The sequence below is a fragment of the Pseudonaja textilis genome, chromosome 6 (genome assembly GCF_049901715.1).
Source record: "Pseudonaja textilis isolate UNSWEBS1 chromosome 6, rPseTex1.2, whole genome shotgun sequence".
In the NCBI taxonomy this organism is placed as follows: Eukaryota; Metazoa; Chordata; class Lepidosauria; order Squamata; family Elapidae; genus Pseudonaja; species Pseudonaja textilis.
The window spans coordinates 47500066-47528051 of record NC_141995.1 but is presented as its reverse complement, the minus strand read 5'-3'; the positions used below and the strand labels follow the sequence as shown (position 1 = coordinate 47528051).

The following is a 27986-nucleotide window of genomic DNA, read 5'->3' as shown; positions in this document are numbered from 1 at the left end:
TAGACTGACACCCGTGTCCTTTTCTTTGTTTCCAGGAAGACATGGAAAGAACCCAGATCAACGTGCTGGCTGTTCAGGCAATCACCTCCTTGGTGCTGAGCGCAATGACCATCCCGCTGGCCGGCAATCCAGCCGTGAGCTGTTTGGAGCAGCAGCCTCGGAACAAAACCTTGAAAGCTCTTGACACCAGGTATTTCGCTCCCTTTGTCCCTCATTACGCCTTGGTTAGGGGAACACAGCTTGTAAACTCCTTGGCTCTGTGATGGGAGCATAATTTGCAAGCCTTCTGGGGGTTTCAGGGAAGTATCAAAAACCAGAAACAAGAGAAAACCTCCAGGGGAAAACCCCTGAGTCAGTCACAGACTTCCTGGTGGCAGAAGAGAAGAGAAGAGAAGAGGATAGATTGGAATGGAGAACAGAGGATAGAGGATAGAATAGAGGAGAGAGGAGAGAGAAGGAGAGAAAAAATGGAATGGAATGGAATGGAGAGGAGAGGAGAGGAGAGAAGAGAAGAGAAGAGAAGAGAAGAGAAGAGAAGAGAAGAGAAGAGAAGAGAGCATAGATTAAAATATAGAAGAGGAGAGGATAGAATAGAAGAGAGGAGAGAAGAGAAGAGAAGATAGAATAGAATAGGGAAGAGAGGAAAGGAGAAAAGAGAGGATAGAATAGAATAGAGGAGAGAGGAGTGGAGAGGAGAGGAGAGAAAATGGAATGGAGAGGAGAGAGAAGAGAAGAGAGGATAGATTAAAATATAGAAGAGAGGAGAGGATAAAATAGAAGAGAGGAGAGAGAGAATAGGGAAGAGAGGAGAGGAGAGAATAGAGAGGAGAGCAGAGGAGAGAGAGAAAATGGAATGGAATGGAGAGGAGAGAAGAAAGGATAGATTAAATTATAGAAAAGAGGAGGATAGAATAGAAGAGAGAAGAGAGGATAGAATAGAATAGGGAACAGAGGAGAGAAGAGAATAGAGAGGAGAGCAGAGGAGAGAGAGTAGAAGAGAAAATAGAATGAAGTTTAGAGTAGAGTGGAATAGAACAGAATAGAATATCGGAAGAAAAAATAGAGTAGAATAGGAAAGAGGAAGAGAAGAGAATAATGAAGAGAAGAGAGAACAGAACTGTTGGAAAGGACCTTGGAGGTCTTCTAGTCCAGCCCTCCCTGCTCAAGCAGGAGACCCTATACCATTCCAGACAAGTGACTGTCCAGTCTCTTCTTAGAAACCTCCAGTGATGAAGCACCCACAACTTCTGGAGGCAACTTCTGTTCTCACTGTTCTACAGTAGTTTCTCCTCAATTCCAAGTTGCTTCTCTCCTTGGTTCATTTCCATCCATCGCTTCTTGTCCTGCCTTCTGGTGCTTTGGAGAATAGCTTGACTCCCTCTTCTTTGGGGCAGCCCCTTAGATATTGGATCACTGGACCTTCTTTTCATTAAATTAGACATACCCAATTCCAGCAACAGTTCTTCGTATATTTTAGTCCCCCAGTCCCTTAATCCTCTTTGTTGCTCTTCTCCGCACTCTTTGCAGAGTCTCAACATCTTTTTTTTACATCATGGTGACTTTAAGCAGAGGGAGCTCAACCCCAACAAGTGCTTGAGGAGGGTTAAAAAGCCGCTTCTCTCCTTTATTTTCTCTCTGGCTCTTGCCCTCTCTTCATTCGTTCCATTTATCTTTGATTTAAGACAGCGTCCCTCAACCTGCGGTACACAGAACCCTGGGTGGTGGTGGTGGGGGGCACGATGTCATCACAGGGGACTCCCCAAGGCTTGAAGAACTGTTATGGTTTAAATCTTAACTTCCAAAGTGGCAACTTTGAACGGCCACTACGAATGGTCGTAAGTTGAGGACTTCCCCGTAGCCCATTTCACTTATAAATGTCACGTACTTTCAAGAAAAAAAGGGGAAAAAAAGAACATGTGTTTTAAAACGCCTCACTGAATTGATGATTTCTCTCTATATATTATTACTAGCTGGATACCCATGCTTTGCTACGAAACTATGTGGTCGGGCTTAGATTTGGGGGAGGAAAATAAGGGGGAAAAAATTCTGCCTCTGCCTACCAGCACCCATCGGTATTCCTCTGGCTAGCGTCCTGTCAGTGTGTGAGAGAGTGGAGGGCTGTTTGGAAACTGAAAGAGTATTTGCTGTGTGAGCAAGGAGGAGACAGCAAGGAGCCTGGGCATGGCTTAGCTCAACTGTTCTGTACTAAAGCTGCTTGGTGTTGGTCTGAAACTGAAACTCCTCTGCTTGTGTTTTGCATTTGGAAGAGATTTCTTTTCAGGTGGTGGGGGGGAGTAAGACTCCTTAGCATCAGAGCCTGTTAATAATAATAATAATAATATAGGAAATACTCTAAATGCTCTGATGGTCATTTCAAAAAATCCTTTCTTAGTGAGCCCCTAGAAGCCAAGAGGATCATACGTGCCAAATTTCAAGTTTGTAGGCTTTATGGTTCTGGAGATTTTGTGATGATGCGTGAGTTTGTATTTCGCTTTTATATTTCATATATATGTATGTATGTATGTATGTATGTATGTATGTATGTATGTATGTATGTATATATATATATATATATAGAAGATTCAAAACAATGCATTTTTTCTGCTGAATATCAGGTTCGGGAGAAAATTGAACGTTATCCGAGGAATTGTCGAGCAAGAGATCCAAGAAATGGCCTCTAAGAGAGACAACATTGCTTCCCATCACTTATACCAGGTGTGGGACCCTGTTCCCTCCCTGGCCCCCTCTACTACAGGTAAACGGTGATTTACATATTTGTCAGTATCTCGACGATCAATGCACCCCATACACAAGCACACAGAGAGATGCCCCGCGCTATGCGCGCTTGGATTCAGGAAGAGAAATCAAATATTGCTCAACGTTAAAAGCTTACAGCTGATCCTGCATTTTTAACCAGGGACCATTTATTTGACTTGTGGCCACAATTGAGCCACAAGTTTTCTGTGGTTAAGTGAGACATTTGTTAAGGTAGTTCTTTTTTTCTTTTTTTTAAGCAAATTTTATTGATTTTAACAACAAACAAACAAAACAAAACATCATTAAACATTAAAAACATAAAACCTCTTTCCATTATAAATCTTTACAAGGCAGGTAACACATTATTTTATATCACATTCTTCTAATTTATCCCATTTCCATATAGACACGTAAATTTCCTTTAACAAATTTCACATTATTTCTCTTTACTCTTATTCAATCACATTTCTTTTCTAGTTTATCTGCTATTCAATCATCACATTTATATTTTCCTCTGGCTTGTTTACAGTTGTTCTCATCTGGCCTTCCTCCGAGATTTTATTAATTCTCAATTAAACACACACAGGGAGTTCTTGCCACAGTTGTTCACTGAATCCCTGCGTGATGACGCAGGGCACAGCGCAGAGTCAACACAGGCAGCTCCAAATTTCCCCAAACGCTCCCGTGTTTCTGTCAAGTCCCAGAGCAAAGTGGTCTCTCACACACACATACACCACACCTCCAGCAGTCTCTGGCTGCAAATAGCCCAGCCCAGCACTGCGTACACTGCACAGCAATAAATCCAGCAGGGCAAGTTGAGGAGTTCAGGAATCAAAAGAGCGAGGCAAGTAATCCAGAAATTCAGAAAAAAACACAAGGAATCCAAGAAAGTTCAAACGTCAGCACTGGGCACTCCGTGAATTCAGCGTTTGTTCCCGACAAATTCCTCACAGCGTTCTCCTTAAGTCTCAGTTCCCAGGTGTGCCTTGTGAAGAGGGGCGGGGGGGCTCCCGCGTAGCCGGATCAGTCTGCGCTGTTCTCGCCTTCGCTCCACTCTCCGTGCTCAGGGATCAGGAGGGGGCTGTCCTTGCTCATCGCCTGAGCTCTGTCTCTCATGTTCCTTGAGCCTCTCTCGGTCATCCTGCCCCCTTCCTCCCTGCTTACAAGCCGTCCCAATCCTGAAAGGCTCTGGCCTGACTCAGCCTGCTCCTCCCCACATTCCAATGAAGCCGCCCCTCCATCTCCCACTCAGTTCTTGCTCATCTCCCCCCACAAGATTCAGGCTGTGCCGGGGCCATGACACCCCATCTCCTCCAGATCAGGGTCTGGCAATTTGTGGGGTTTCACCTCCCTTGGGCTCCTTTATCAGCCTAACACAGTAGTCGCCAACCGGTGGGCCAGAGACCACTGGTGGTCCGCGAGAAAAGTTTGGTGGTCCACAGAGAAATGTCCCACACAAAACACCGCCAAAAAGCAATTAATCCAGGCTGCGCGAGAAAACAAGGCTGCACCGCCCACATGGCCCACCCACCCACTGGCCCCCACCCTTCAGCCGAGCGCAAACCTTACCTTGAGTAGGGCCTTGTGAGCTGAAACCGGAAGGTAAGACCAATGGCGGGGGAGGGAAATCCACCCCGGGTGGCTTGCTGACGTTGGTGGGAAAGTCGGTCCCATATTCCAGAGCTGCAGGAGTCACAGGACTGGCCCTTTGGTCACCCTGGAGCAGCTTCTCCAGTCCATGGCAGGCCGGTGCACCCGGGTGGAGGAGCAGCTACTCCAGGATGACCAAAGGGCCAGTTTTGTGACTACTGCAGCTCTGGAATATGGGACCGACTTTCCCACCAACATCCGCAAGCCACCATCAAGTCAAAATTCATATTAGTGGTCTGCGGGATTTGAAATTATGAGTTTGGTGGTCCCTGAGGTCCAAAAGGTTGGCAACTCCTGGCCTTACAGATAACTAAATTGAAACTCTGGCCTTCCTAATTATGTTTCCTTTTTTTAATTTTCAGGTGCCCTCATCAGCCACGAGAAGCTGCTGCTGCAGATCAATACAGAGCGTGAAATGGGGAATATGCGATACAAACTAGGACAGGTTGGTTCAAATGCCTGTTAAGAAAAAAAAAAGAAAGACGAGCCATTTTTGGATCCCTAAAACCCAGGCAGTCTGTTCTGAACCAGGCTTCGTCAATTGTTATTAATCACAAACTTGTTTTAAAAGCAAAACTTATTTTATTGCAACGCTAGGAATTGCTTTCATTCCCAGCCAGAACTAATCTTAAACAGTTCCCCAAGATAAGCACACATCTTTCACTTCTGTGAAGTGCTGCCAGAAACAGAAATATCAAATGAACTAGAAAAGAAAGCAACCAAAGTACAAGAAAGAACCAACCAAGTACACAGAGCATCAAGGTTTAATCTGAACAGAGCAAACAACTTTGCTTCCTGCAAAGGCTTTTCTACCTTTGCGTTTCTTTTATCCCTTATGGGAGGGGCAATCACCTCCCAGCCTTACTCCCGAGTCGCCCCTTTTGTTTCAGCTGTTCATGCCTTCTAGCAGCTCTGCGCATACACTGAGAACAGGCTCCCTTTGTTCCTCTGCCTCGCTGCTGCCAGACTCTGGAGGCAGCACCCCACTCTCAGATGGTCCTGGCCTCATCTCTGCATTGGATGCAGGACCCTCGTCCGGGTCCTCTCCAGACTCCCTGACTGGCCCCCTTTCTTCCTCACTGTCCGATTCCACTGCCATCTGCACCGGCTGCCGGTGAACTACAACACAGTCGTTGACGTACAGCCATTCATTTAGGGACCATTCAAAGTTACAACGGCACTGAGCAAAAGAGGATCCCCGACCATTTTTCACCTTTATGACCATTGCAACATTCCCCCGTGATCATGTGATTTATACTCGGGCGTTTTTGGCCACTGACTCCTACTTAATGACGGTCGCAACGTCCCAGGGTCATGCAAATCCCTGTTTGCGACCTTCCAACAACTTCAGCAACTCGCTTAACAGCGGTGGCAAGAAAGGTTGTGAAATCGATTTTTAACCATTGCGCCCACCAAAATGTTGAGCCTCGGTTTTTGGTTGTACGTCAAGAACTACTCATAACGGCCTTTTGGCGTCTTCATGGCTTGATTTATGCCTTAATTCATTGGGTGATGTTTTGTTACGTTGAGGTGGGCCTTTAAGGGGCTCAAGAATTGTTTTCAATATTTTTTCTTTATTGTTTTTTTTTTGCCCGCAGGTCTCCATCCATTCTGTGTGGTTGGGAAATAGCATTACCCCATTGCGGGAAGAAGAATGGGGCGAAGATGAAGATGATGAGAGCGACATGCCTGCCCTTACTTCTCCTCCCTCCTCACCCATCAATTCCAGGTGTGTCTTTTTAAAATATATATATATTTTCTCTCTGAATGGAAGATGAATGAATATGTTCGTTGGGAATAGTATAGGGCAGGGATGACAAACCTTTTTGTTGTGGTGTGCTGAAAGCACGTGCGCGTGCCGGCACCCACAGTGCAATGCGCCCCGCTGCATGCGCGCCCAACACCCCCCCCCGCCCCCTTATCTGCACTGTGGATGTGTGTGCCTCCCAATTGATTTTCAGCCCGTTTAAGGCTGCTTTTGCCCTCCCGGAGGCTCAAGGAAAGCCTCTGCACCCTCGGGAGGCCGAAATACAGGCCCGTTTCGGCACTTCTGGAAGGCCCATTTTTCATCCTGCCGAGGCTTCCCTCGAGCCTTGGGGAGGGCGAAAAGGGCCTCAAACGGACCGAAAATCAGCTGGGAGGCATGCGCATGTGCAGTGCAAGTAAGTTTGGCTGGGGCTCGCGTGCCAACACAAATAGCTCTGCATGCCTCCTGTAGCACACGTGCCATAGGTTCGCCATCACAGGTATAGGGTTCCCTGCTTGATCAGGAGGTAAGACTAGAAGGCCTTCAAGGTCCTTTCCAGCTCTGGTATTCTGTTACAAATGAAGCTGGCTTGTATGTGACCAGGAATGACCAGCTGTGATCTCTTTCAGGAATAAGGAAGTGAGCTAAAGCCAATTCCTACCGTCCCAAATTGCAAGGAAAAAAAAAAAAAGATCCCAAAATGAGCTTGTAACAGTGACAGAAGAATAGAGAGGGGCTCCATTGCGGCTCATTTCTGGGACCCCAATGAGCAGAAGCATGGGGAATTATGGCCCTTTTTGTGACCTGTGGACATCCCAGAATTCCTGCGCCTGATAACAAAACGTTCGGAATCCCATCCACAAGCTCGGAGAACGAACTGCACCCTCATCTTACACCCAAGTTACAGATACCATGCTTCCACAAAAATACAACATGTCATTCATATGTGTGTGTGTGTGTGTGTGTGTGTGTGTGTGTGTGTGTTTTCTGAGGTTTTTGCGGGTATTTGTATGTGGATCTTTGGTTATTCGGGTTTTCTCCTGCGTAAAATTGGAAGTATTTTGGCGACGTTTCGACAAAATCTCATTCGTCATCTTCAGGCTTGTGTCTTCGGCTTTGTGCTTCTTGGAGTAATGTGAGCTTGCAGCTGCTGCTTCCTTTTAACTGCCAGTGGGGGTTAAAAAGGCACCAGGTCTTATTTTCGGGGGATGTCATCCACTGACTAACCTCACTTCTGTGCGTTGCCCCCTGGTCTCTTTTTGCTGTCCGAGGCTTTCAGGAACTTCTTTTTTTGTGACTGGCAAGGCTTTCCTGAAGGCCTCTGCAGCCAATAAGAGAGCTCTGGATCGTTCCAGAGCTTTGTTATCAGCTGCAGAGGCCTTTTAGGGAAGCCTTGCCAGCTGCAGAAGAAATGGGCCAGCCAGGCAGGTGTCGGGGTGTTCAAGGCCTGGCTAAAACTGTCCAAAGGTAAGTAGAAGGGCAGCTACAGCACCCCCTCCATCCCCACCGTACCCATGCACTCTGGAGTGGGCGGGATCTTAATTAGGGCTTATTTTGGAAGTAGGGCTTATATTTGGCACACATGTAAAAAAATCAATCTAGGACTTACTTTCCAGGTAGGTCATATTTTCAGGGACACGGGCTATTTGCACCATAATATTTACAGTGGAATTTTTGTGGGTGTATTAACTTCTCTTGACTTGTAGGAATGTTTGGAAACCAACCCACAAGCTTGGAGAACGTATCCCTAACCCCCACCCTATATCCGAATTACAGATATTTGCCACCCTTGGAAGTCTAATATTTAACTGTGGATTTCTGTCGACTTACTAACTTCTCTTGGCTTGTAGGAAGCATCGTGCTGGGGTAGACATTCATTCGTGTTCTCAGTTCCTGCTGGAATTATACAGTCAATGGATTCTGCCGTCCAGCCCAAACAAGAAGACACCAGTTACCCTGATCAGCGAAGTGGTCCGATCTGTAAGCTTTCCAGTGTTTTCCTTCTCATAAATCATGCTTTGAATTGTTGGCGGTAGAGATGAGTTCAGCAGCGAAGAAATATTTTCGTTGATACAATTAATCATCGCCGCGTTTCTGCATATTTTAATCTTTTTTTCTTTATGTACCTGGTTTATAAGTCTCTCCAAATTTGAGCATCTCACATCTTAAGTCCGTGGTGGGATGCAACTGGTTTAACAGTCGGTTCGGTGAGCGTGGGCTTTGTCTGCGCACGCGCCTAATGTGTACTTTTCGCGCACGCTCAGTGTTCAGAACCAATTTAAATGTAAAAAAACAGGGAAATATAGGACAGGAAAGTGCAGGGGTGAGTGGGCGAGGCCAACCGCTCATCGGAACTACCGGCTTGTTGGAACCGTTGCGAACTGGTAGAATCCCACCACTGATCTTAGTTCAGTGGTGGCTAACCTTTTGGGGCTCCTGTGCCGATAATTGCTCGCTCGCGTGCCAGCACCCAGAAGGCAATGCGCGCACGGGTCCCCCCCACACCCCCTGCACATGCACGCACTACCCCCTGTGCGTACCGCACGTCTGTGCATGGGAACGCTACTCCCTGCGCATCTCTGCGCATGCGTGAGAGCCCCCCCAGTGTGCCATGCATCTGTGCATGCACGTGCGTTTCTCCTGACCCCCGCATATGTGCACCCAATAACCAACAATCAGGCGGGCGGTGCACACGCGCATGTGCAGTAGACCCCCTTGGGGCAAGGGCTTGCATACCGACAGTAATGGCTCTGCGTGCCACTTCTGGTAACCATGCCATAAGTTTGCCACCACTGATCTTAATGCCCTAAGACAGATAGTCCTTGACTTAAAACAGATCCTTTCGTGACCGTTCCAAGTTAACAGCCGCAGTGAAAAAAGTGACCAGTGACCATTTTACACATTCAACAACTTTTGAAGCTTCCCCCATGGTTACATTAAGTGAAATTGGTTTTCCTATCAACTTATCAGATGGTCACTAAAAGGGGATGCAGTTGTCATAAATACGAGTCAATAGCCAAGCATCTGAATGTTGATCCTGTGCCCATGCAGCAATGGTCGTTAAGTGTGAAAACTGGCCACCGATCACTTTTTTCCCCCAGTGATGTTGTAACTTTGAACAGTCACTAAATGAACTGTTGTAAATCCATATTAAATACCTGTATTTACACATTTTTGTTGGGAAAAAGTACGATAAAGGGAATATATATTTGATTTTACATGTACTGACTTAGTGATGGCAAACCCATGGCACGCATGCCGGAAGTGGCACGGAGATCCATCTCTGCCAGCACACGAGCCATCGCCCCAGCTCAATTCCACTGTGCATGCGCACGCGCCTCCCGCCAGCCAGCTGATTGTTGGGTATCTGCCGCGCATACGTGGGGGGTGGGATGCATTGGGAGATGTGTATGCAGGGGCAGGGGGTCACGCACACATGCGCAAGGGGCGTGGGAGCGTGGAGGGTTGCACGCGCATGCATGTGGGCGGGGGGTTCGCATGTGCAGGGGGAGCAGGGGGTCACGCGTGCATTGCATTATGGGTGCAGGCACACATGCACGCGCATGCATGCACACTTCTGGCATGCGACAACAAAAAGGTTAGTCATCACTGTACTAACTGCAGCCAGATTCATATTTGCACAACAATGGAAAAGCAAACAGATTCTGACAGATGAGAGTGTTAACTAAACAAATATTAGAATGGGCAGAAATTGACAGATTTAAGACTTACAATTCAGGAAAAGGAAGGAATTGAATATTTCTTGACATGGGACTTATTTTGCCAATGGTTAGATAATAAAAACAGAAGTTAGAAACATGGGGATACAAAAAGGTCCAATGTTACAAAGGAGATTTTATTAAAGTCCATAAGTAAAATATTATTGTTGTATTAATATCAACATGCTGCCCAAACTCTATGCAAATATGTAAGATGTACAACATTAAAAGTTTGCTTGTGTTCACACATTTTCCGGCTTCTGTCTTCGCAGCTTTTAGCTGTCTCTGACTTATTCACGGAAAGAAACCAGTTTGAAATGATGTACACAACCTTAACTGAACTGCGGAAGGTGCATCCATCGGAAGACGAGATCCTTCTTCAGTATTTGGTCCCTGCTATATGCAAAGCAGCGGCCGTCCTTGGCATGGTAAAGATATTTGGATAATCACGGGCAGTGTCCTCTCATAAAACATTTTGGATACACGTTTCATAGTTGACAAAAGAAAGAGCCGGGGGGGCGGGGGGGGTTCAAGGAGCAGGCGGCAGTGTGGAATGGAAAGTACATTCCATTCATATTTTCTTCAAAGACTGATTAGATGACTGAAGCTTCTGCCATGCAAAAATCTAATTGGAGAGCATGATTGATGACTCTTGACTATGGATGTTTTTTGTTGGATGATACACCCAGAGGGTTGAGGGGGAAAGCAGGATTAAAGGTGACAATGAATTACATATCTCAGAGTTGGCTAAGCCCAGGTTAGTGCCAGACATAGAATGGTAGCTTCAAATAAATCCTCTTTAGTTTTGGGAGTGTAGCTCGAGGCTCATGATTTCATTGGAGTATGCCAGAACCCTGACAGGCAGTCCTTGACTTACGACCAACAACAGAGTCTAAAACTTCCATTGTTGAGTGAGGGGCGCCCCTTTTTTGCCACCCTTCCTGCTATAATTAAGAAAATCGCGGCCGTTGCTAAGCGAATTGTGAAGTTGTTAAGTGAATCTAGTTCCCCTTTGACTTTGCTCATCGAAATGTGGCAAAAAACAGTGGTGCGGTGGCCTAGAGGTGGAGCTCTTGCCTCACAGACAGGAGGCTGTGAGTTCGATCCTCGGTAGAGGCAGATATTTCTCTCAGCATGATGAGAATATATCGGCCGAACAAAATTCCACACTGGCAACAGGAAGGGCATCCGGCCCGTAAACACTCCAGCTTAAAATCAGTTGCCCAGACTCCACCCTGCAAGAAATTATGGGGTCGTTAAAAGAGGATGAATGTGGCAAAAGGCAATCATGTGACACACACACCTATTCAACCCTACATATTACATAAATATCAAATCTAGGTAGTCACAAATTAAAAACACTCTTATTAGAGCTGCTTCCTTTCTTCTCTGGTTTTCAGAGCAAAAGTAGAAATATTCCCAGCCCTGGCTGAGAGTTTTGGGGAACAGCCTTGATCAGGAAAGGCAGGGGTCCCGAATGAGGACCCCGGTGTGGTCAAAACAGAGAGTGGGCCGCAGAAGTTGGTTCTCCCTCAACAGGACCATTCACTGCCTGCCAGAATGCAGGTAGTCTTCAACTTAGGACCACAATTGAGCTCAAAATTTCCTGTTGCTAAGCGAGACATCTCTGACGTGAGCTTTGTCCCATTTGTTCCGACCCAGGCTTAGCAGAACCAAGAAACAGACTCCTTGACCCCCGAAAATCCCCCTTTATTTAGTTACTGTGGATTCAAGGCATTCACACACAGAAAAGTCCCTGCAATAATCCTTCCGAGGGTGAATTGCAAGAACAGACCATATCAGTCCCTGGATAGTTGCCAGGCCGAGAGCTTCCAGGATAAGAAACTCCTCATAATAATAAGCAAACTAATTGTCTCCTGCAACCAGCACTCCCCTTTGCTTCTATTTATTCCCCAAGGAGGAGCCATTCAGCGCCTACATGTGCTCTCTTTCCAAGTTGTCCCCTGTTCCTTAGTTGTTCTCTCCTGACAGCTCTGTGCATACGCACATCTGGAACATGCTCCAGATGTTCCTCTTCCCTACTTATCTCTGACTCCATAGGCAGCTGGGAAATGTCAGACAGCCCTGGCACTATCTCTGCTTCCGATGCAGAGCATCCATCAGAGCCTTCCCCAGACTCCAGGATTGGCCCAGGTTGCTCCTAACCTCATCCGAGTCTGCCACCAGCTCTGCTGGCAGCTGGCGGGCCACAAATACCGGCTTCCCCATTGACTGCGCTTATCCGAAGGTTGCAAAAAGGGGGAGTCATGTGACCCTGGGACACTGCAACCGTCATAAATAGGAACCAGTTGCCAAGTCTCCCAATTTGGATCACGTGACCGTAGGGATGTTGCAGGGGTGAAAAATGCTCCAGAATCTGTTTTTTTCAGTGGTGTTGTAACTTTGAACAGTCACGGAGTGAACTGTTGTAAGTCAAGGACTACCTGTGTTAGATCCATGAGGGGCAAAGCTTTTCCCCTCCCGCAGAAGCTAAATTTAACCTTGTTCTGACCAAGGCTTCCAAGACTGTAAGCACACACTTAGTTAAAACAACTCTTTGTTTTATTGCAGCGCTGGGAATTATGTTCATTCCCATCCTATATTGAGTCCCAAACAGTTCCTCGAGATAAGCACCCACCTTTCTCTCCTTTGGATTGCTGCCAATAACTAAAGTGCCAAATGAACTATAAAAAAAAAAAAAACAAATACAAGTACAAAGTCCACACAGAGCTTCCAGGTTTAATCTGAACAGAATGAATGACTTTGCTTCCTGCAAAGGCTTCTCTACCTTTGCACTTCCTTTATACCTTGGGGAAGGGTAATCACCTCCCAGCCTTACTCCCGAGTTGCCCCTTTTGTCTCAGCTGCTCTTTCCTTCCAGCAGCTCTGCATATTCACACACTGGAAACAGGCTCCCCCTGTTCCTCTGCCTCGCTGCTGCCAGACTCTGGAGGCTCCAAAGTCAGCACCCCACTCCCAGATGGTCCTGGCCCCATCTCTGCATCGGATGCAGGACCCTCATCTGAGTCTTCTCCAGACTCCCTGACTGGTCCCCCGTTCTTCCCCACTGTCAGATTCCGCTGCCGTCTGCATAGGCTGCCGGCGAACCACAATAAACCTGACCCACCCCCCACCCCCGTGTCTTCTTTGCATCCATCAGGATAAAGCTGTGGCAGAACCCGTCAGCCGCCTGCTCGAATCGACGCTCCGCAGCACGCACATGCCGAGCCGAATTGGCGCACTGCATGGCATCCTGTACATTTTGGAGTGCGATCTCCTGGACGAGACGGCAAAGCAACTGATTCCAGTCATCACCGAATACCTGCTGTCCAATCTGCGTGGTGTAGCCCAGTAGGTCCTGGTAGAAGTAGCTCCTCGCTAAACTGAATCATCCGACGGGGGGGAGCGGGGAAGTGGAATTGTGGAGGAGGAAAAAAAAACACGCATCAAAACCTAACATAGTTATTTACTTTGGAGTGGTAGAAGAAGCGTTTTACTTAAATGCTAAAACCGCCCTGAGAACCTTTCGTTCCTGATGAAGGAGGATATTTGTAGCTCAGGTTTGACACAAAGGATCCTTGGTGCTCTCTGAGCTTGCTAGTTTTCTTCCAGACGTTTCATGACCCAACTAGGTAACATCATCAGTGCTAGAAGGGAAGGGGGTCTGCGGAGAGGAGGAGGAGGAGGAAAAAGACTGTGGGGTCCTTGGTGCTCTCTGAGCTTGCTAGCTTTGCAGACGTCTCATGACCCAACTAGGTAACATCATCAGTGCTAGAAGGGAGTGGGGTTTGCAGGGAGGAAGAGGAGGAGGACTGTGGTGTCCTTGGTGCTCTCCGAGCTTGGTAGTTTTCTTGCAGATGTTTTGTGAGCTAACTAGGTAACATCATCAGTGCTAAGAGGAAGAGGAGTGCTCTCAGTTGCTCTCTCTATTCTATTCTAGTGGCTAGCCCTGTGAGTGTTGGCGGGAGTGGGTCTTTGGTCAGGCTGTTTACTATAAGTTCATCAGCAGTTCCTTGATTGGGACATTGGTTACTTCTTTTAGCTATGGTTTTATTTGTATAGCTACTCCGACTTACAACCACAATTTGAGCCCGAGTCAGTTACCGAACGTCTGAATTTTGATCGTGTGATTGTGGGGATGCTGCAAAGGTCATAACTCTGAAAAATAGTCATAAGTCACGCCTTTCAGTGCTGTTGTAATTTTGAACGGTCACTAAATGAACTGTTGTAAGTCGAGGGGTACCTCTAATTGCTTCTTCTAAGGCTGCCCAGGAGTGGTTTAGTCCTCTTATATTTCTTCCATAGAAAAATGAAAGAAGAGAGTGTTTGTTTTTAATGCCGATCTCTGTCATATGTTGAGAAACACCCCCCCCTTTTTTTTGTCTCTCTTAACAGTTGTGTGAACCTCCACAACCAGCAACACATCTTGGTCATGTGCGCAGTGGCCTTCTACTTAATCGAAAATTACCCTGCTGACGTTGGACCCGAATTTTCTTCAGGAATTATTCAGGTAGGGTGAAACCTCCAAAGAGTTTCCCACGTGGAAAGGGTTGTTGTGACCCACCAGCGGCCAGTAGAGCTGGCGGTAGAGTCGGACAATGAGGAGGTTGGGGAGGAACCTGGGCCAGTCCTGGAGGCCGAGGAAGGCTCGGACGAAGGCTCTGCATCAGAGGCAGAGATTGGGCCAGGGCTGTCCGACAGTTATCCGCTGCCTTCGGAGTCGGAGATGAGTGGGGAAGAAGAACAGCTGGAGCCTGTTCCCAGTGTGCATATGCACAGAGCTGTCAGAAGAAGGGAACGATTATGAACTAAGGGTCGACGTGGGAGCAAGGTCACAGATGGCCCCTCTCATGGAGGTTAAAAGAAGAGCAAAAGGGGAGGGGGCTTTTGCAGAAAACAATTCATTTGTTGCAGCAGTGTGAAGGACTCCGTGCTGAGTCCTTCCTTGTCAGCACTGCTTTTGGAAATAGTTACTTGGCAGCTCTCCAGGCTAGATAAGGCCCGTGCTCCTAATTACACCCTTGAAAGACTGTTTGCCAGGCCTTTGGCTAAATGAGAATGCAAGAAATTCACCTTTGTTTAATAAAAGGGATTTTGCCGGGATAAAAAAATCTTCTTAGTGCTTTGGGGGAAGCCAAGGTTAGAACAAGGCTGAGATGAAAAGAACCTTCTGGCCGATCCTCACGCCGTGCATTGGCCAGTCTCAAAACTTTGCTCAGCTATCCTTCTTCATGTCAGGCCTGTCCCAACTTGGGCATTTCGAAAAGAAAGACCCTCGACTCCACTTGCAGTGAAAGGCGGCACAGCTAATCCTTCACTTAACCGCAGTTCATTCATTGACCGTTAAAGAGTTACAACGGCACTAGGCCATGTGTCTTAATGACCATTTTTCAAAGTTACGAGCTTTGCAGCATCCCCACAGTCACATTATCAAACGTTGGATGCTTCGGTATGGTTCACATTTAGGACCGTTGCAGTGTCCTCAAGGTGATCCCCTTTTGCGACCAACAGACCAACAAAGTCAGTGGGGAAACCAAATATTCATTTAACAAGCGGGTTACTAACTTACCAACTGCAGCAATTCACTTAACAACTGTGGAAAGAAAGGTCACAAATGGGACCTAACAAAATGTCTCACTTAACAACAGAAATTTGGACTCAATTGTGGCCGTACGTCAAGGGCTACCAAGTGGTTACAAGCCAGATCTGAGGATTCCCATGCAAACCCGGTGTTTTTCCCCTCAGGCAGGCCCTCCCTCTTGATCTTTAGGTTAGTTAGCAGAGTTGGAAGGGACCTTATAGGTCATCTAGTCCAACCCCCCCACCCAAGCAGGAGACCATTTCTGACAGAGGGCAGTCCAGTCTCTTCTTGAAAGCTTCCAGGGATGAGGCAACCACAACTTCTAAAAGCTGAAGTTGATCATCCTGTTTGTGTCCAATGTGGTTCAAGTGAGTAGTTTTGGTAACAGTTCTAACTGTCAAGTCATAAACCATTCCTATGCCTGTTTCCAAATTGTCATAAGAAGGAAGGGGGAAAGGCAGTGCAGCAGATGAGAGCCGGAAGCACGTTCCACACTTATCTTATAAAGATTGTAGCCTAGGCTACTGGGTCTTCTGCCCGGGGAAAATCCTTCCTTGGAGAGTGTGATTGATGACGCCCAGCCGTGAATATGTTTCGTTGGAGAATCTGATTTATGACACATGGGGGGGCGGGAACAGGGTCACAGGTGACCATAAATTACATGTCTCAAAGTTGGTTTCATACAAGTTAGTTTTGGACATGTTGCTCCTAATTTTTGGATTCTTTTGAAGTTTGGCTCGAGGCTCATGATTTAATTAGGGCAGTGATGGCTAACCTTTTCCACGTTGCGTGTCAAAATGGCACACGTGTGCGTGCGCTCCACCCATGATGCAATGCATGCACAACTCCCCCCACCCTTCCGAGCACGCCTCTGTGCATTCGCACGCAACCCCCCACGCACGCCGCATGCCTCTGCACATGTGCGGCAGATACCCTACAATCAGCTGGCTGGCAAGGGGCGTGCACATGCACAGGGGGGGCTCTTCCGGGCGACCTCTCTCACAGGCCTGCATAAGTGGCTCTGCATGCCACTTCCGGCATGCGTGCCATAGGTTCACCGTCACGGAATTAGGGCAATCGTCGGAACCCTGATGTCAACTCATAAAATGTTTTGTATACACGTTTCATAGTTGACAACAGAAAGAATGTGGGGGGGGGGTTCAAAGAGCAGGCGGCAGTGTGGAATCGAAAGTACGTTCGATTCATGTTTTCTTCAAAGACTGATTAAATGACTGAAGCTTCCGCCACACAAAAATCTAATTGGAGAGCATGATTGATGACTCTTGGCTATGGACGTTTTTCGTTGGATAATACACCCAGAGGGATGGGGGTGGGGAAAGCAGGATCAAGGGTGACAGTGAATTACGTATCTCAGAGTCGGCTATGCCCAGGTTAGTGCCAGATGTAGAATGTTAACTTCAAATAAATCCATTTTAGTTTTAGGAGTGTGGCTCGAGGCTCATGATTTAATTGCAGTAACTGCCGGAATCCTGACAGCTGACACTAACGTTTGGTGCTCTTTGGGGTGCATTCGCATGCCATTCCCACACCTGTGTCTTTGGGTCGTTCAACCATTCTGTCTGGTTGGCACCTCTGGTTCCTGTCAACTCTATGTCCCTCTATTCTCTCCACCCCACATTTCAGGACAGGCCACTCTCAAATTGAACTAAGCCTGGTGTGACGTGATGGCAGATCTTGACCCTTTCTTGTCTCTTCTTCCAGATGTGTGGACTCATGCTATCCGAAAACGAGGGATCCACTCCGTCGGTCATCTACCACTGTGTGCTGAGGGGTCTGGAAAGGCTCCTGCTTTCGGAGCAGCTCTCCCAGCCGGACTGCGAAGCGCTGGTGAAGCTGAGTGTGGACCGCGTGAATGTCCTCAGTCCGCACAGAGCCATGGCTGCCTTGGGGCTCATGCTGAGCTGCATGTACACAGGTAAAAGTGCCTATTGTCGTTTCCTTGCCCTCCTCCGTGACTTGTTATTTAGGCAATGATCCACTGACTCGGTGGAGAGGGACGTGGTGGCTCAGAGGCAAAGACGCTCAGCTTGTCGATCAGAAAGGTCGGCAGTTCGAATCCCTAGCGTCGCATCACGGAGGGAGCTCCCGTTCCTTGTCCCAGCTTCTGCCAACCTAGCAGTTCGAAAGCATGTAAAAAAAATGCAAGTATAAAAATAGAGACCCGTTTGGTGGGAAAGGAACAGTACTTCGGTTGGTTTCTTTTCTAGTTCATTTGCTACTTCTGTTTTTGGCAGCACTTCACAGAACTGAAAGGTGGGTGCTTATCTCAGGGGACTATTTGAGCTTAATTTCAGCTAGGAATGAAAACAATTCCCAATGTTGCAATAAACTAAGTCTTGCTTTTAAAATAAGTGTGTGCGTGATTACGGTTTAAGAAGCCTCAGTCAGAACGGATTGCAGGAGGCTGTCGCAGCTAAAAACAGAGTTAAGGAAACAATATTGGGAGAAAATAAAAGAGTTGGCTGGAACAGGGGATAGACTGGAAACCGGAAGTATATTTGCTGGGTATAATCCCGGAAGATTATGATAAAGGAACTACATTTAGTTTTACATATACTGACAGCAGCAAGGATTAACTAATGCAAAATTCTGGGAAAATGAAAACACCCCACCAGATGAGGAGGTAATCAGGAATATCCTAGAATGTGCTAGGAGAGATGGACAGTAACTTTAAAAAGAAAAGAAAAAGAAGGCTCAGATTACTATCTTGACATGGAATAGTTTTTACGGGTGGTTTAAAACAAGGGGTAGAAGGCAGAGGAAGTTAAACGAACAATCTTATTAAAAACAGGGATGAATGTACTCATATACCCGGACAAGACTCTGTATTCAAAAAATGCTTATGAATAAATATTTTTTAAAAAAAGAGAGAGAGAGAGAGAGAGAGAGGCCATTTTCGCTGGCAGAGAACTCACAGCCCCCCCTCCTCCCAGACATGAGTGATGTCGAGCTGGCCACACCCATCCGGTCCCCCAACGTCAAATACAACCCTGATGCAGCCCCTCAATGAAATCGAGTTTGATTCCCCCCCGCCGCTATAGGCGAATGGCCTGCGTTCTGTCAATCATCCTTTCTTGTCAATTCTCTTTGGTCACTCTCTCAAGAGTGTAGTAATGATTCTTATCTTTATCACACCTCCCCCTCCAATTGCGGCTTTAGGGAAAGAGAAAGTCAGTCCCGGACGAAGCTCAGATCCTCAGTCAGCAGCTCCGGATAGCGAATCGGTCATCGTGGCAATGGAGCGAATATCTGTCCTCTTTGACCGGTAAGAACAGAAAGCCGGGAAAAAATTCATCCTTGGCACGTATGTTCCTCTTGGTTTCTGTGGGCTCACTAAGAAAGGATTTTTCCAAATAAGCATCAGAGCATTTAGAGTATTTCCTATATTATTATTATTATTATTATTATTATTATTATTATTATTATTATTATTATTATTATTATTATTATTATTAATATTAACATGCTCTGATGCTAAGGAGTTCCTCTCCCACTCCCCACCTGAAAGGAAATCTCTTCCAAATGAAAAACACAAGCAGAGGAGTTTCAGTTTCAGAGAAGCTCCAAGCAGCTTCAGTACAGAACAGTTGAGCTAAGCCACACCCAGGCTCCTTGCTGTTTCCTTCTTGCTCACACAGCAAATACTGTTTCAATTTCCAAACAGCCCTCCACTCTTTCACACACTGACAGGACACTAGCCAGAGGAATACCGGTGGATGCTGGTAGGCAGAGGCAGAATTCCCCACCCCCCCTTATTTTCCTCCCCAAAAACTAAGCCCAACTTCATAGTTCCGTAGCAAAGCACGGAGATCGAGCTAGTATTAAAATAAATTGTTTTGGGAGCTGTCTCTGGTGAGCCCTTCCATTCCCAGCCCTTTGACTGTAGGCTTGTGTCTCGGGATGGTACGATGAGGAGTTAGCCTTCCTCCTCCCTCCCGTCATGGCAGTCTGGCAGCTAGCCGAGGCGAAGCACCAGCATACGATGGCAGTTCTGCCATTGGGGTCCCCTGAAGAAGACCTTGGAAGGAGGCGCTGGCCGGCCAGCCCCGGAGACTGATGGCCGGGCTCTCTCCGCAGGGTCCGGAAAGGATTCCCCTTTGAAGCCCGGGTGGTAACGCGGATCCTCCCTCAGTTCCTGGATGACTTTTTCCCTCCGCAAGATGTGATGAATAAAGTGATTGGAGAATTTTTATCCAACCAGCAACCCTACCCACAATTTATGGCGAAAGTGCTGTACAAGGTAAGGTTTTTGCAGCACAAGGTAAGCCTCGGTGGCACCGTGGCGAGTGTGCGGTACTGCAGGCTACTTCTGCTGACAGTTGGCTGCCTGCAATTTGGCAGTTCGATCCTGACAGACCTCAAGGTTGGCTCGGCCTTCCAACCTTCTGAGGTGGGTAAAATGAGGAGCCAGATTGTTGAGGGCAAGAGGCTGACTCTGTAAACTGCTTAGAGAGGGCTGGAAAGCCCTGTGAAGCAGGATATAAGTCTATTGCTACTCCCTTCTTTCCTTTCCTTTCCTTCCGTCCTTTCCTCTTCCTTCCTTCCTTCCTTCCTTCCTTCCTTCCTTCCTTCCTTCCACAATGGTTAGAATGCAGTATTGCAGGCTGACCCTGTCCACTAGCAGTAGTTCAATCCTGACCAGGCTGACTTTGTAATCCACTTAGAGAGGGCTGTAAAGCATTGTAAAGCAGTATATAAGTCTATTGCTACTCCTGTCCTTTCCTTTTCCTTCCCTTCCTTCCTTCCTTCCTTCCCTTCCTTCCTTCCTTCCTTCCTTCCTTCCTTCCTTCCTTTCCTTTCCTTTCCTTTCCTTTCCTTTCCTTTCCTTTCCTTCCTTCCCTTCCCTCCCTCCCCTCCCCTCTCCTCTCCTCTCCTCTCCTCTCCTCCTCCTTCCTTCCTTCCTTCTTCCTTCCTCAGTGGTTAGAATGCAGTATTGCAGGTTGACTCTGCCCACTGCCAGCAGTTCGATCCTGATCAGTTCATGGTTGACTCAGCCTTCCATCCATCCAAGGTGGGTAAAATGAGGACCCAGATTGTTGGGGGGGGGAAGAGGCTGATTCCGTAAAGTGCTTAGAGAGGGCTGCTAGAGCATGGTGAAGAAGTATATAAGTGCTATGGCTACTCCCTCCTGCTTCCCTTCCCTTCCCTTTCCTATTTTACAACTTTTCCTGCCACGGTTGTTAAAGTGAATCCCCGCCATTTTTAAATTAGTAACCCGGTTGTTAAGTGAATCCAGCTTCTTCCCCGTCGACTTTGCTTGTCAGGTCGCAAAAAAGGGAACCTTGCGAACCCCAGGGACGCTGCAACCGTCGTAAATACGAGCCAGTCGCCAAAGCATCCAAATTTGGATCACGTTGATCTTGGAGATGCTTCAACGGTCCTAAGTATGACAAATAGGATAAGACACCTGATACTACATATTATAACCGCTTCTTTTCAGTGTCGCAAGTTTGTGTGGCCACTAAAACGAATTGCTGTAAGTCGAGGACTTCCTGTATTCTTTTTTTTTTTAAGTTTATTTATTCAAAATTTCAAAAGTTTAAAAAGGAGAAACAAGTTCTCACATTTTACAGTGATATCATAGCAGTGTATATGTTTTTTTTTAATAACAATTAAATTCATTTGCCATCGGGATAAATATAACTAATTTACTCATTCCTTGGTTAGTACTATTAGATTACAATACTTACTTATCTACATTACTTTGCATATATACATATGGATCATATATTCATCTTTAAAATTTCATTAGTCACTTTCACAAACCTCTTTACTCCTTTTTCTTAACTATTTACACTATATTTTAGTGTTGTTTAGTATATCTTAACTATATTCCATATCGTAAAATACTCTTCTTCTTCTTCCCTGTTTTTTTAATAACGTTAGCCTAACCATTTCTGCGCACTGGTGTATCTTGTTAATGACTACTAGGTCTGAGGGTGTCGTGGTGAGTTTCCAGTTTTGAACGAGAGAAATTCTTGCAGCGGTTATAATAGGTCGTCTTAGGTGTCTTCTCCCACGTCGGTTCTAGCATACCTAGTAAAAACATCTCTGGTTTGAACTTGATCGTTTGCTTTGTTAACTCCTCTAACCGTGCTTGGATTTTAAGCCAACACTTTTGTAGTTGGGGACACGTCCACCACATGTGAAAGTACGTTCCCTAGCTATGGTTGCACTTCCAACATTTCGCTGATAGGTTGGGAAACATTCTGGCTAGTCTCGCTGGTGGGAAGTGCCACCGATAAAACATTTTATAAATATTCTCCTTATAGGAGACTAAGGATGGGACTTCCTGTATTCTTAAGATTTTATTTTTTTTAAATTACACCTAAAAGCCCTTACTGGGTGCAGGACGCGATCAGCACACCTCGAAATAATAGCGTTTTAGATATTTGTCGCATGATGTCCAAGTGACTTTTCCAAGGCCTCCGGAGGACGAACGATGATGGCTCTTTGATTTCTCCAGGTCTTCCAGTCCTTGCATACGACAGGACAGTCCTCCATGGTCCGGGACTGGGTGATGTTGTCGCTCTCCAACTTCACACAACGGACGCCAATCGCCATGGCGATGTGGAGCCTTTCCTGTTTCTTCGTCAGCGCTTCCACCAGCCACTGGATTTCAGGAATGTATCCTCCAACAGAAGTCTCTGGAGATCCGCGTCCTCCAGGTCACCGATGTCCCCGAGGTGCTTTTTTTTTTTTTTTTTCAAGAGGCCACTGGACTTTCTTTGGTTTTTCTCTGAAGACGTTTCGCTTCTCATCCTGAAGAAGCTTCTTCAGGATGGTGGGGAAGGGAAGGATTTATACTCCTTGCAGACCAGCTGATCATTTGCATCCTTTATAGAGAGCTGTTGAGGCCACTTGGAGGTTTATCTGTGACCTCGGAGACACCTGAGAGGTGCAAATGGGTGTGGAGTCCACAACACCATCCTTTCATCAGTTCCAAGAAGGCTCCACCCCCATTGGCACCACTCAGGTGACCCTGAGGATACAGACAAACCTCCCAGGCGGCCTCAACGACACTCTCAAAGGATGCAAATGACCAGCTTGTCTGCAAGGACTATAAACCCTTCTGTTCCCCTCCATCCAGTCAGAACTGAAGAAGCTTCTGGAATGAGAAGTGAAACGTCCTCAAGGAAAAATAAGTAAATCCAGTTACTTCTTGAAAAAAAAGCACCTTTGGGATATCCTCTGACAAGCTTGTTTGGTATGCAGATTCTTCTTTGGAAGGGAAGAGTAGCCCTTTGGTTTCCAGGGGAGAACCCGAGGGAGTGGGTAGAGAAATACAGGTAGTCCTTGACTTACGACCACCACCGAAAGTTACGTTGTTGAGTGAGATGCGTGTCAAGCGAGTTTTGCCCCATTGAACCATCTTCCTTGCCCCCGTTATTAAGCGAATGGCCGCAGTGGTTAAGTCAGCAGCCCGCTTGGTTAAGCGAACTCCTTGACTTTGCTTGCCAGAAGGTCACAAAAGCAGGCGAGTTGCTAAGTGAGACACATGTTGCTCAAGTGAGCTCTGCCCCGTTTGGCCCGACTTTTCTTGCCGTCATGGTTTCGATAGAATCACCACTGTCGTTAAGTTAGGGACAGTGTTGTTGAGTGAATCAGGCTTCCCCCATCAAAAGGTTGCAAAAGTGGATCACGTGACCAATGCCACCGTCATAAATACGAGTCGGTTGCCAAGCACCTGAATTTGGATCACAGGACCACAGGGGACTGCAGCCGATCGTACATCTGAAAAGACGGTCGTAAGCAGTGGTGGGATGCAGCCGCTTTGACAACTGGTTCGGTGAGTGCGCGCGCTTTGCACTTGCATGCGTGCGCAGCATTAAAAAAGCCGCCCATTTTAAGCTTAAAAAATTACCTTCTATGTCAGCACTGGTGAGTAAACCATTCAAATCCTGAATCTCTAGCTGCATCATTTATTAGGAGTATGTTGGCGTTAGCTGGGGGCAGCCGACACTAAAATACACCATTCATTTCCCCCTTGACCCTGGTCTTCCCTCCCGCCCCCTGGATGTATATTCTCCAATGGGACACATCCATAGCCAAGAGTCCTCAATCATGCACTCCAGCAATAATCTTGCGCGCCAACAGCTTCGGCTGCCTAGCAATTATCTTCTGAAAATATTTAAGGTATGCTTTGCTTCCCCCACTCCCTTTCTGCTGACAACTCTTAAAAAACCAGAGAAATGTTTTTGAGTTGATATAGCTGATACACGGCAATCCACTGTGCTGTGCGAATCAGCTGAGCTAAAAAACAGGGAGCTATAGGACAGGAAAGGGCAGGGGTGGGCGAGAGAGGCCAACTGCTCACCAGAGCTACCGGTTCGCTCGAACCATTGCAAACCAGTAGAATCCCACCACTCGTCATCAGTCACTTTTTTCCAGGGCCGTTGCGACTTTGACCCGTCACTAAACGAACTGTTGTAAGTCGAGGGCCACCTCTATTAATCACGCTGAGGAATGGAGTAGAGTTAAAAGTTCATAATACTTTATGTCAGCGGTCGCCAACCAGTGGGCCCGGTGACCGCTGGGGGTCCACGAGAAAATTTTGCTGGTCCGCAGAGAAATGTTACCCCCAAAGCAATTAATCCAGGCTGTGCAGGAACAGAAGTCTGTGCCACCCAGGTGGCTCATGGGAACACAAGGCTTGTGTCGCTTGCATTGCGAACAACAGGAGGTAGTGAGGGGAGGGGGGAAAGGGCAGAGGGGGGAAACTTGCCCCACGCGCCTGGCCTGGCCACCAGGATGCTTCTTTCTGCTTCTTTCTTCTTCTGCTTTTGGCTGCACACAAGGTAAGCAGCAAAAGACTTTCTCTCCCCCAAACTCTGCCAGAAATGAGTCTTTGGGACCCTGCAAGGCCTCCTGCTCCAAGAGTCTGCGCCAGCACAACAAGTCTCACAAAGACTCATTTCTGGTGGTGTTTGGGGAAGAGAAAGAAAGACTTCTGCAGCTTCTGCTGCTTTCCTTGCCTGAAGCCAAAAGTCTCTCTTTCTCTCTCTCTCTCCCCTGAGAACGGAGCTGGAGACGGTATCCTGCGATCCCAAATAAAGAACAATTGATCGGTAGGAAAACAGGGTGGGGAATTTTCCTGCAGACTTTTTTTGGGGGGGTGTTCCCCAGGGTCTCTGATGCACGGGATTTAAAATTATGAGTTTGGTGGTCCCTGAGGTCCAAAAGGTTGGCAATCCCTGCTCTATGTGATGTTTTAACCAGGTGCGTCTTTGTTATATATCCTTGACTCTTTTTTTCCCCCACCCTGGAAGTCTCCCGCATATTATCAGCCGAATGGGAAAATCAGAACAAGTCGACCTCAATTTGTTCTGCCTGGTGGCCATCGATTTTTACCGGCATCAGATCGACGAGGAATTGGATCGCCGAGCCTTTCAGTCGATCTTCGAAGTGGTCTCTTCCCCGGGAAATCCGTACCACCGCTTGCTGACCTGCTTACAGAGCGTTCACAAGATCACCCCGTGTTGAAGAAGAAGAAAAAAAAGAGGGCGGGGAAGTACGGAAAAGCCTGGAAAAGTTGAACCTTCGACGCCACGGAGCTCCACCCCCACCCCCACCCCAATCCTCTGCAATCGTTTTATTCCATTTTTCCCAACCCAAACTACTCCGTAGTAGGTTACGGTGGCTGGGCCATGCACCACAACTCCTGGGTATTTGGGAAATGGGGAAAAAAAGAGAGACATGGATGCAAAACAAATAGCTCATCCTGGCTTCAATTTATATATTGTCCATGCTGAACCTCGTGAATTCTGCAGTATCGGCTCCACGGGCATTTAAAAAGCCTTTAGTTTCATCTAGCTACAAGAGTTCTGTTGCAATTTGTAGTTCTTTCCTAATGTGACAGAGAGGAAAAAAGGGAAAAAGACTTGTAAACACACTGAAAATTCATGCGCGCGCACACACACACACACACACACACACTCCAATGTATTTTGATGTATTAAGAGTGGGGAAATTAGACAAAATTATGAAGAGATAGTTTTCTTTTATACCTCTAAGATTTCAAAGTCGGATCGATTCCTTGGGTTTTAAAAATAGCCAATGTGTAAATAGTTCTAAAACGGTGTATAATATGTTAAGAGAACAGGAAAGGCGTGGAGGCTGGGGAAGCACTTAACATGGTTAAAAAAGAAATATTTTCCCCGTATGTTGAATATAGCGCATTGACTGTTTTCCTATCATAGGTCCTTTAGGTCTATTTTTTTAATGCACTCTCGGCTCACCTTTTAAACTCTTTTTTTTGTTTGTTTCATCTTCTGTACGCTGCTCGTTGAAAAAGTTTAAAATATAGCAATGAGTTTAAGTTTTGGACCTTTAAAAAAAATAAAAGAGAGGATTTGGATTTACTGGATAAGCAATTGGGGAAGGGGAGGAGGAAAGGAACTGGACACTCTGTGAAACCCTTTGAAGGGTGAACATGTTAGGAAATCCCCTCCATACTATTAGAAGCATTTTGGAAGGAACCAAGCAGTTGCTTCCGATTAAGGAAACGCCCCAAAGCAACCGAGAAAAAAATAATCCTGATTCTTGTGACCTCCGGTGACTCTTTAGGGAGGACTTGAAAAACCAGACAAATATTATCTTAGGGAGGGGCAGCAGTTCAGGATTTGTAGTTCAAAACTGGACAGACTCGATCACAAAAGCTGGCAAGGACACGGCCATTGTTTCTCTCTCACACACTCCCACAAACGCACAACTTCAATCCCACACTTCTTGCTTTCTCTGCATGACTTCGGTTTCACAGTCCCTTTTTTAAAAAAATGCCGGTGTTTCGGGAGGGCCTGCTTTCCTCTCTTCCCTCGCCTACTGAAATGTGACCGACCCTTCCCCTCTTTCCCAGATCCAAAGGGGATCCTTTTTCGGATCCCTCCATCAGGGAAAGCAGCCAACAAGAGGCTGGGCTGGCCCCGGGCAAAGCAGGGCTCACCTCAAAGGGCCTTTTTTGTTCCCTGTGCCCAGCAAGGGTGCCAACTGTGAAGGCTGCCCGGGGGCAGTCCGAGAGAAAAATGGGGTTTCTTCCAGCCCCACAGAAGCTCTTCCAAACCTTTTCCTCCCCAGCCCAATCGGGCCTCTGGTGCACGGCTCGGAGGCCCATCATCCTGAGCCGGAGATTGCAGGACCCTGTGCTTTCCCCTCGTGGAGCTTTGGGTGCCTCCTTGTGAGACCAAACCAGGTTGGTGCGTTCGGCCTTTTGAATTTATTTTGTTTTGTTTTGTTTTTGCAATGTTCCCCGTTATAGAATTCATCTCCCCCGTTTCCTTCCTCCCTTGCTCACAAGAGTGAAATTTTATCAGAACTGCATTGGTGTATATAATGTACGTAAAAATATATGCAACTGCGTTGGATGTATGCATACAAATTATTTATTAAACAGAGTTTAAACTACTTTCGGCTTGCGGGCCAGCTGTTGTATTGTAATATCTGTGTTATTTAGTTCATTTTAAAGAAATGGCTCCAAATTGGAAATTATTTTTCATGGGTGCAAAATCAAAAGGCAGGAGGGGGAAAGAAAAAAGAAAAAGAAAGAGAGAGCTGTTACTTTTTTGTGCTCAAATTTCCAGTGAGCCTGCTTGTAGGTATCTGGATTTTGTTTGGGGGGAAGGGAATAAATGCTAATTAGATATATATAAAAGCGAACGACCCATTCACACATCATCAGAACCATAAAGCCTACAAACTTGAAATTTGGCACGTAGATTCCTCTTGGCTTCTCAGTGCTCACTAAGAAAGGATTTCGCTAGAAAGGTTGCTAGAATTAGTTCTCTCCTTTTGGATCCGTTTCCATCTGTTGCTTCTTGCTTTCAGGAGCTTTTGAGAATAGCTTGACTCCTTCTTCTTTGGGGCAGCCCCTCAAATTGTGGAAGACTGTGATCCTGTCACCCCTTAGTCCTTCTTTTCTCTAGACTAGCCATGTCCATGTGGGATATAGGGTGTATGTGTGTGCTCGCACAAGCACGAAGCCGAAAGCACCAGCCTGGAGATGGCGAGTAGGACCTCATCGAAACGCTGCCAAGATGCTCTCAATCTTACACGGGAAAAGACCCGAACACTCCAAGACCTGCATACCTGTACCCATGAAAATCTACGAATATATATATATATATATAGACAGACACAATACAGAAGCCTGATGATGGCAGATGAGATTCTGCCGAAATGTTGCTACAACTTTAAAAGCACAACTACAATGATGTGGGAAAATAACCGAACAAAGCCGAATACCATACATGTAAGTACCTGAAAACTTAAGAAAACATATATATATATATATATATATATATTTATATATACATTTTCGTAGATTTTCATGGGTACAGATGCAGGTCTTGACGTGTTTGGGTCTCTTCCCGTGTAAGATTGAGCGCATCTTGGCAATGTTTCAACGAGTTTCCTACTCACCATCTTCAGGCTGGTGCTTTCAGCTTCGTGCAGGTCTTGACGTGTTCGGGTCTATAAAATCTCCCACCTTCTCTGGCCCAGCAGACTCTTGCCCTGC

The 27986-nt window shown here is 46.6% G+C and overlaps 1 protein-coding gene across 3 annotated transcripts in view; it reads left to right on the top strand.

Moving 5' to 3' along the window:
• HTT (huntingtin) overlaps positions 1 to 26876 on the top strand; it is a 103669-nt gene extending 76793 nt beyond the window's left edge. For 2 of the 3 annotated variants that reach the window (XM_087936519.1, XM_087936518.1), the window contains 13 exons: positions 36 to 190; positions 2616 to 2755; positions 4770 to 4852; positions 6006 to 6136; positions 8005 to 8134; positions 10146 to 10301; positions 13034 to 13224; positions 14269 to 14383; positions 17177 to 17390; positions 18635 to 18740; positions 19553 to 19715; positions 21942 to 22102; positions 24745 to 26876. In XM_087936519.1, coding sequence (XP_087792645.1) covers positions 36 to 190; positions 2616 to 2755; positions 4770 to 4852; positions 6006 to 6136; positions 8005 to 8134; positions 10146 to 10301; positions 13034 to 13224; positions 14269 to 14383; positions 17177 to 17390; positions 18635 to 18740; positions 19553 to 19715; positions 21942 to 22102; positions 24745 to 24958 — 1959 coding nt within the window. In that variant the 3' untranslated portion in view covers positions 24959 to 26876. Of the gene's footprint in view, positions 1 to 35; positions 191 to 2615; positions 2989 to 3343; positions 4449 to 4769; positions 4853 to 6005; positions 6137 to 8004; positions 8135 to 10145; positions 10302 to 13033; positions 13225 to 14268; positions 14384 to 17176; positions 17391 to 18634; positions 18741 to 19552; positions 19716 to 21941; positions 22103 to 24744 lie in introns of those variants that run through there. The other variant, XR_015744160.1, reaches the window with a different exon arrangement.
• The last annotated feature ends 1110 nt before the right edge of the window (positions 26877 to 27986 follow it).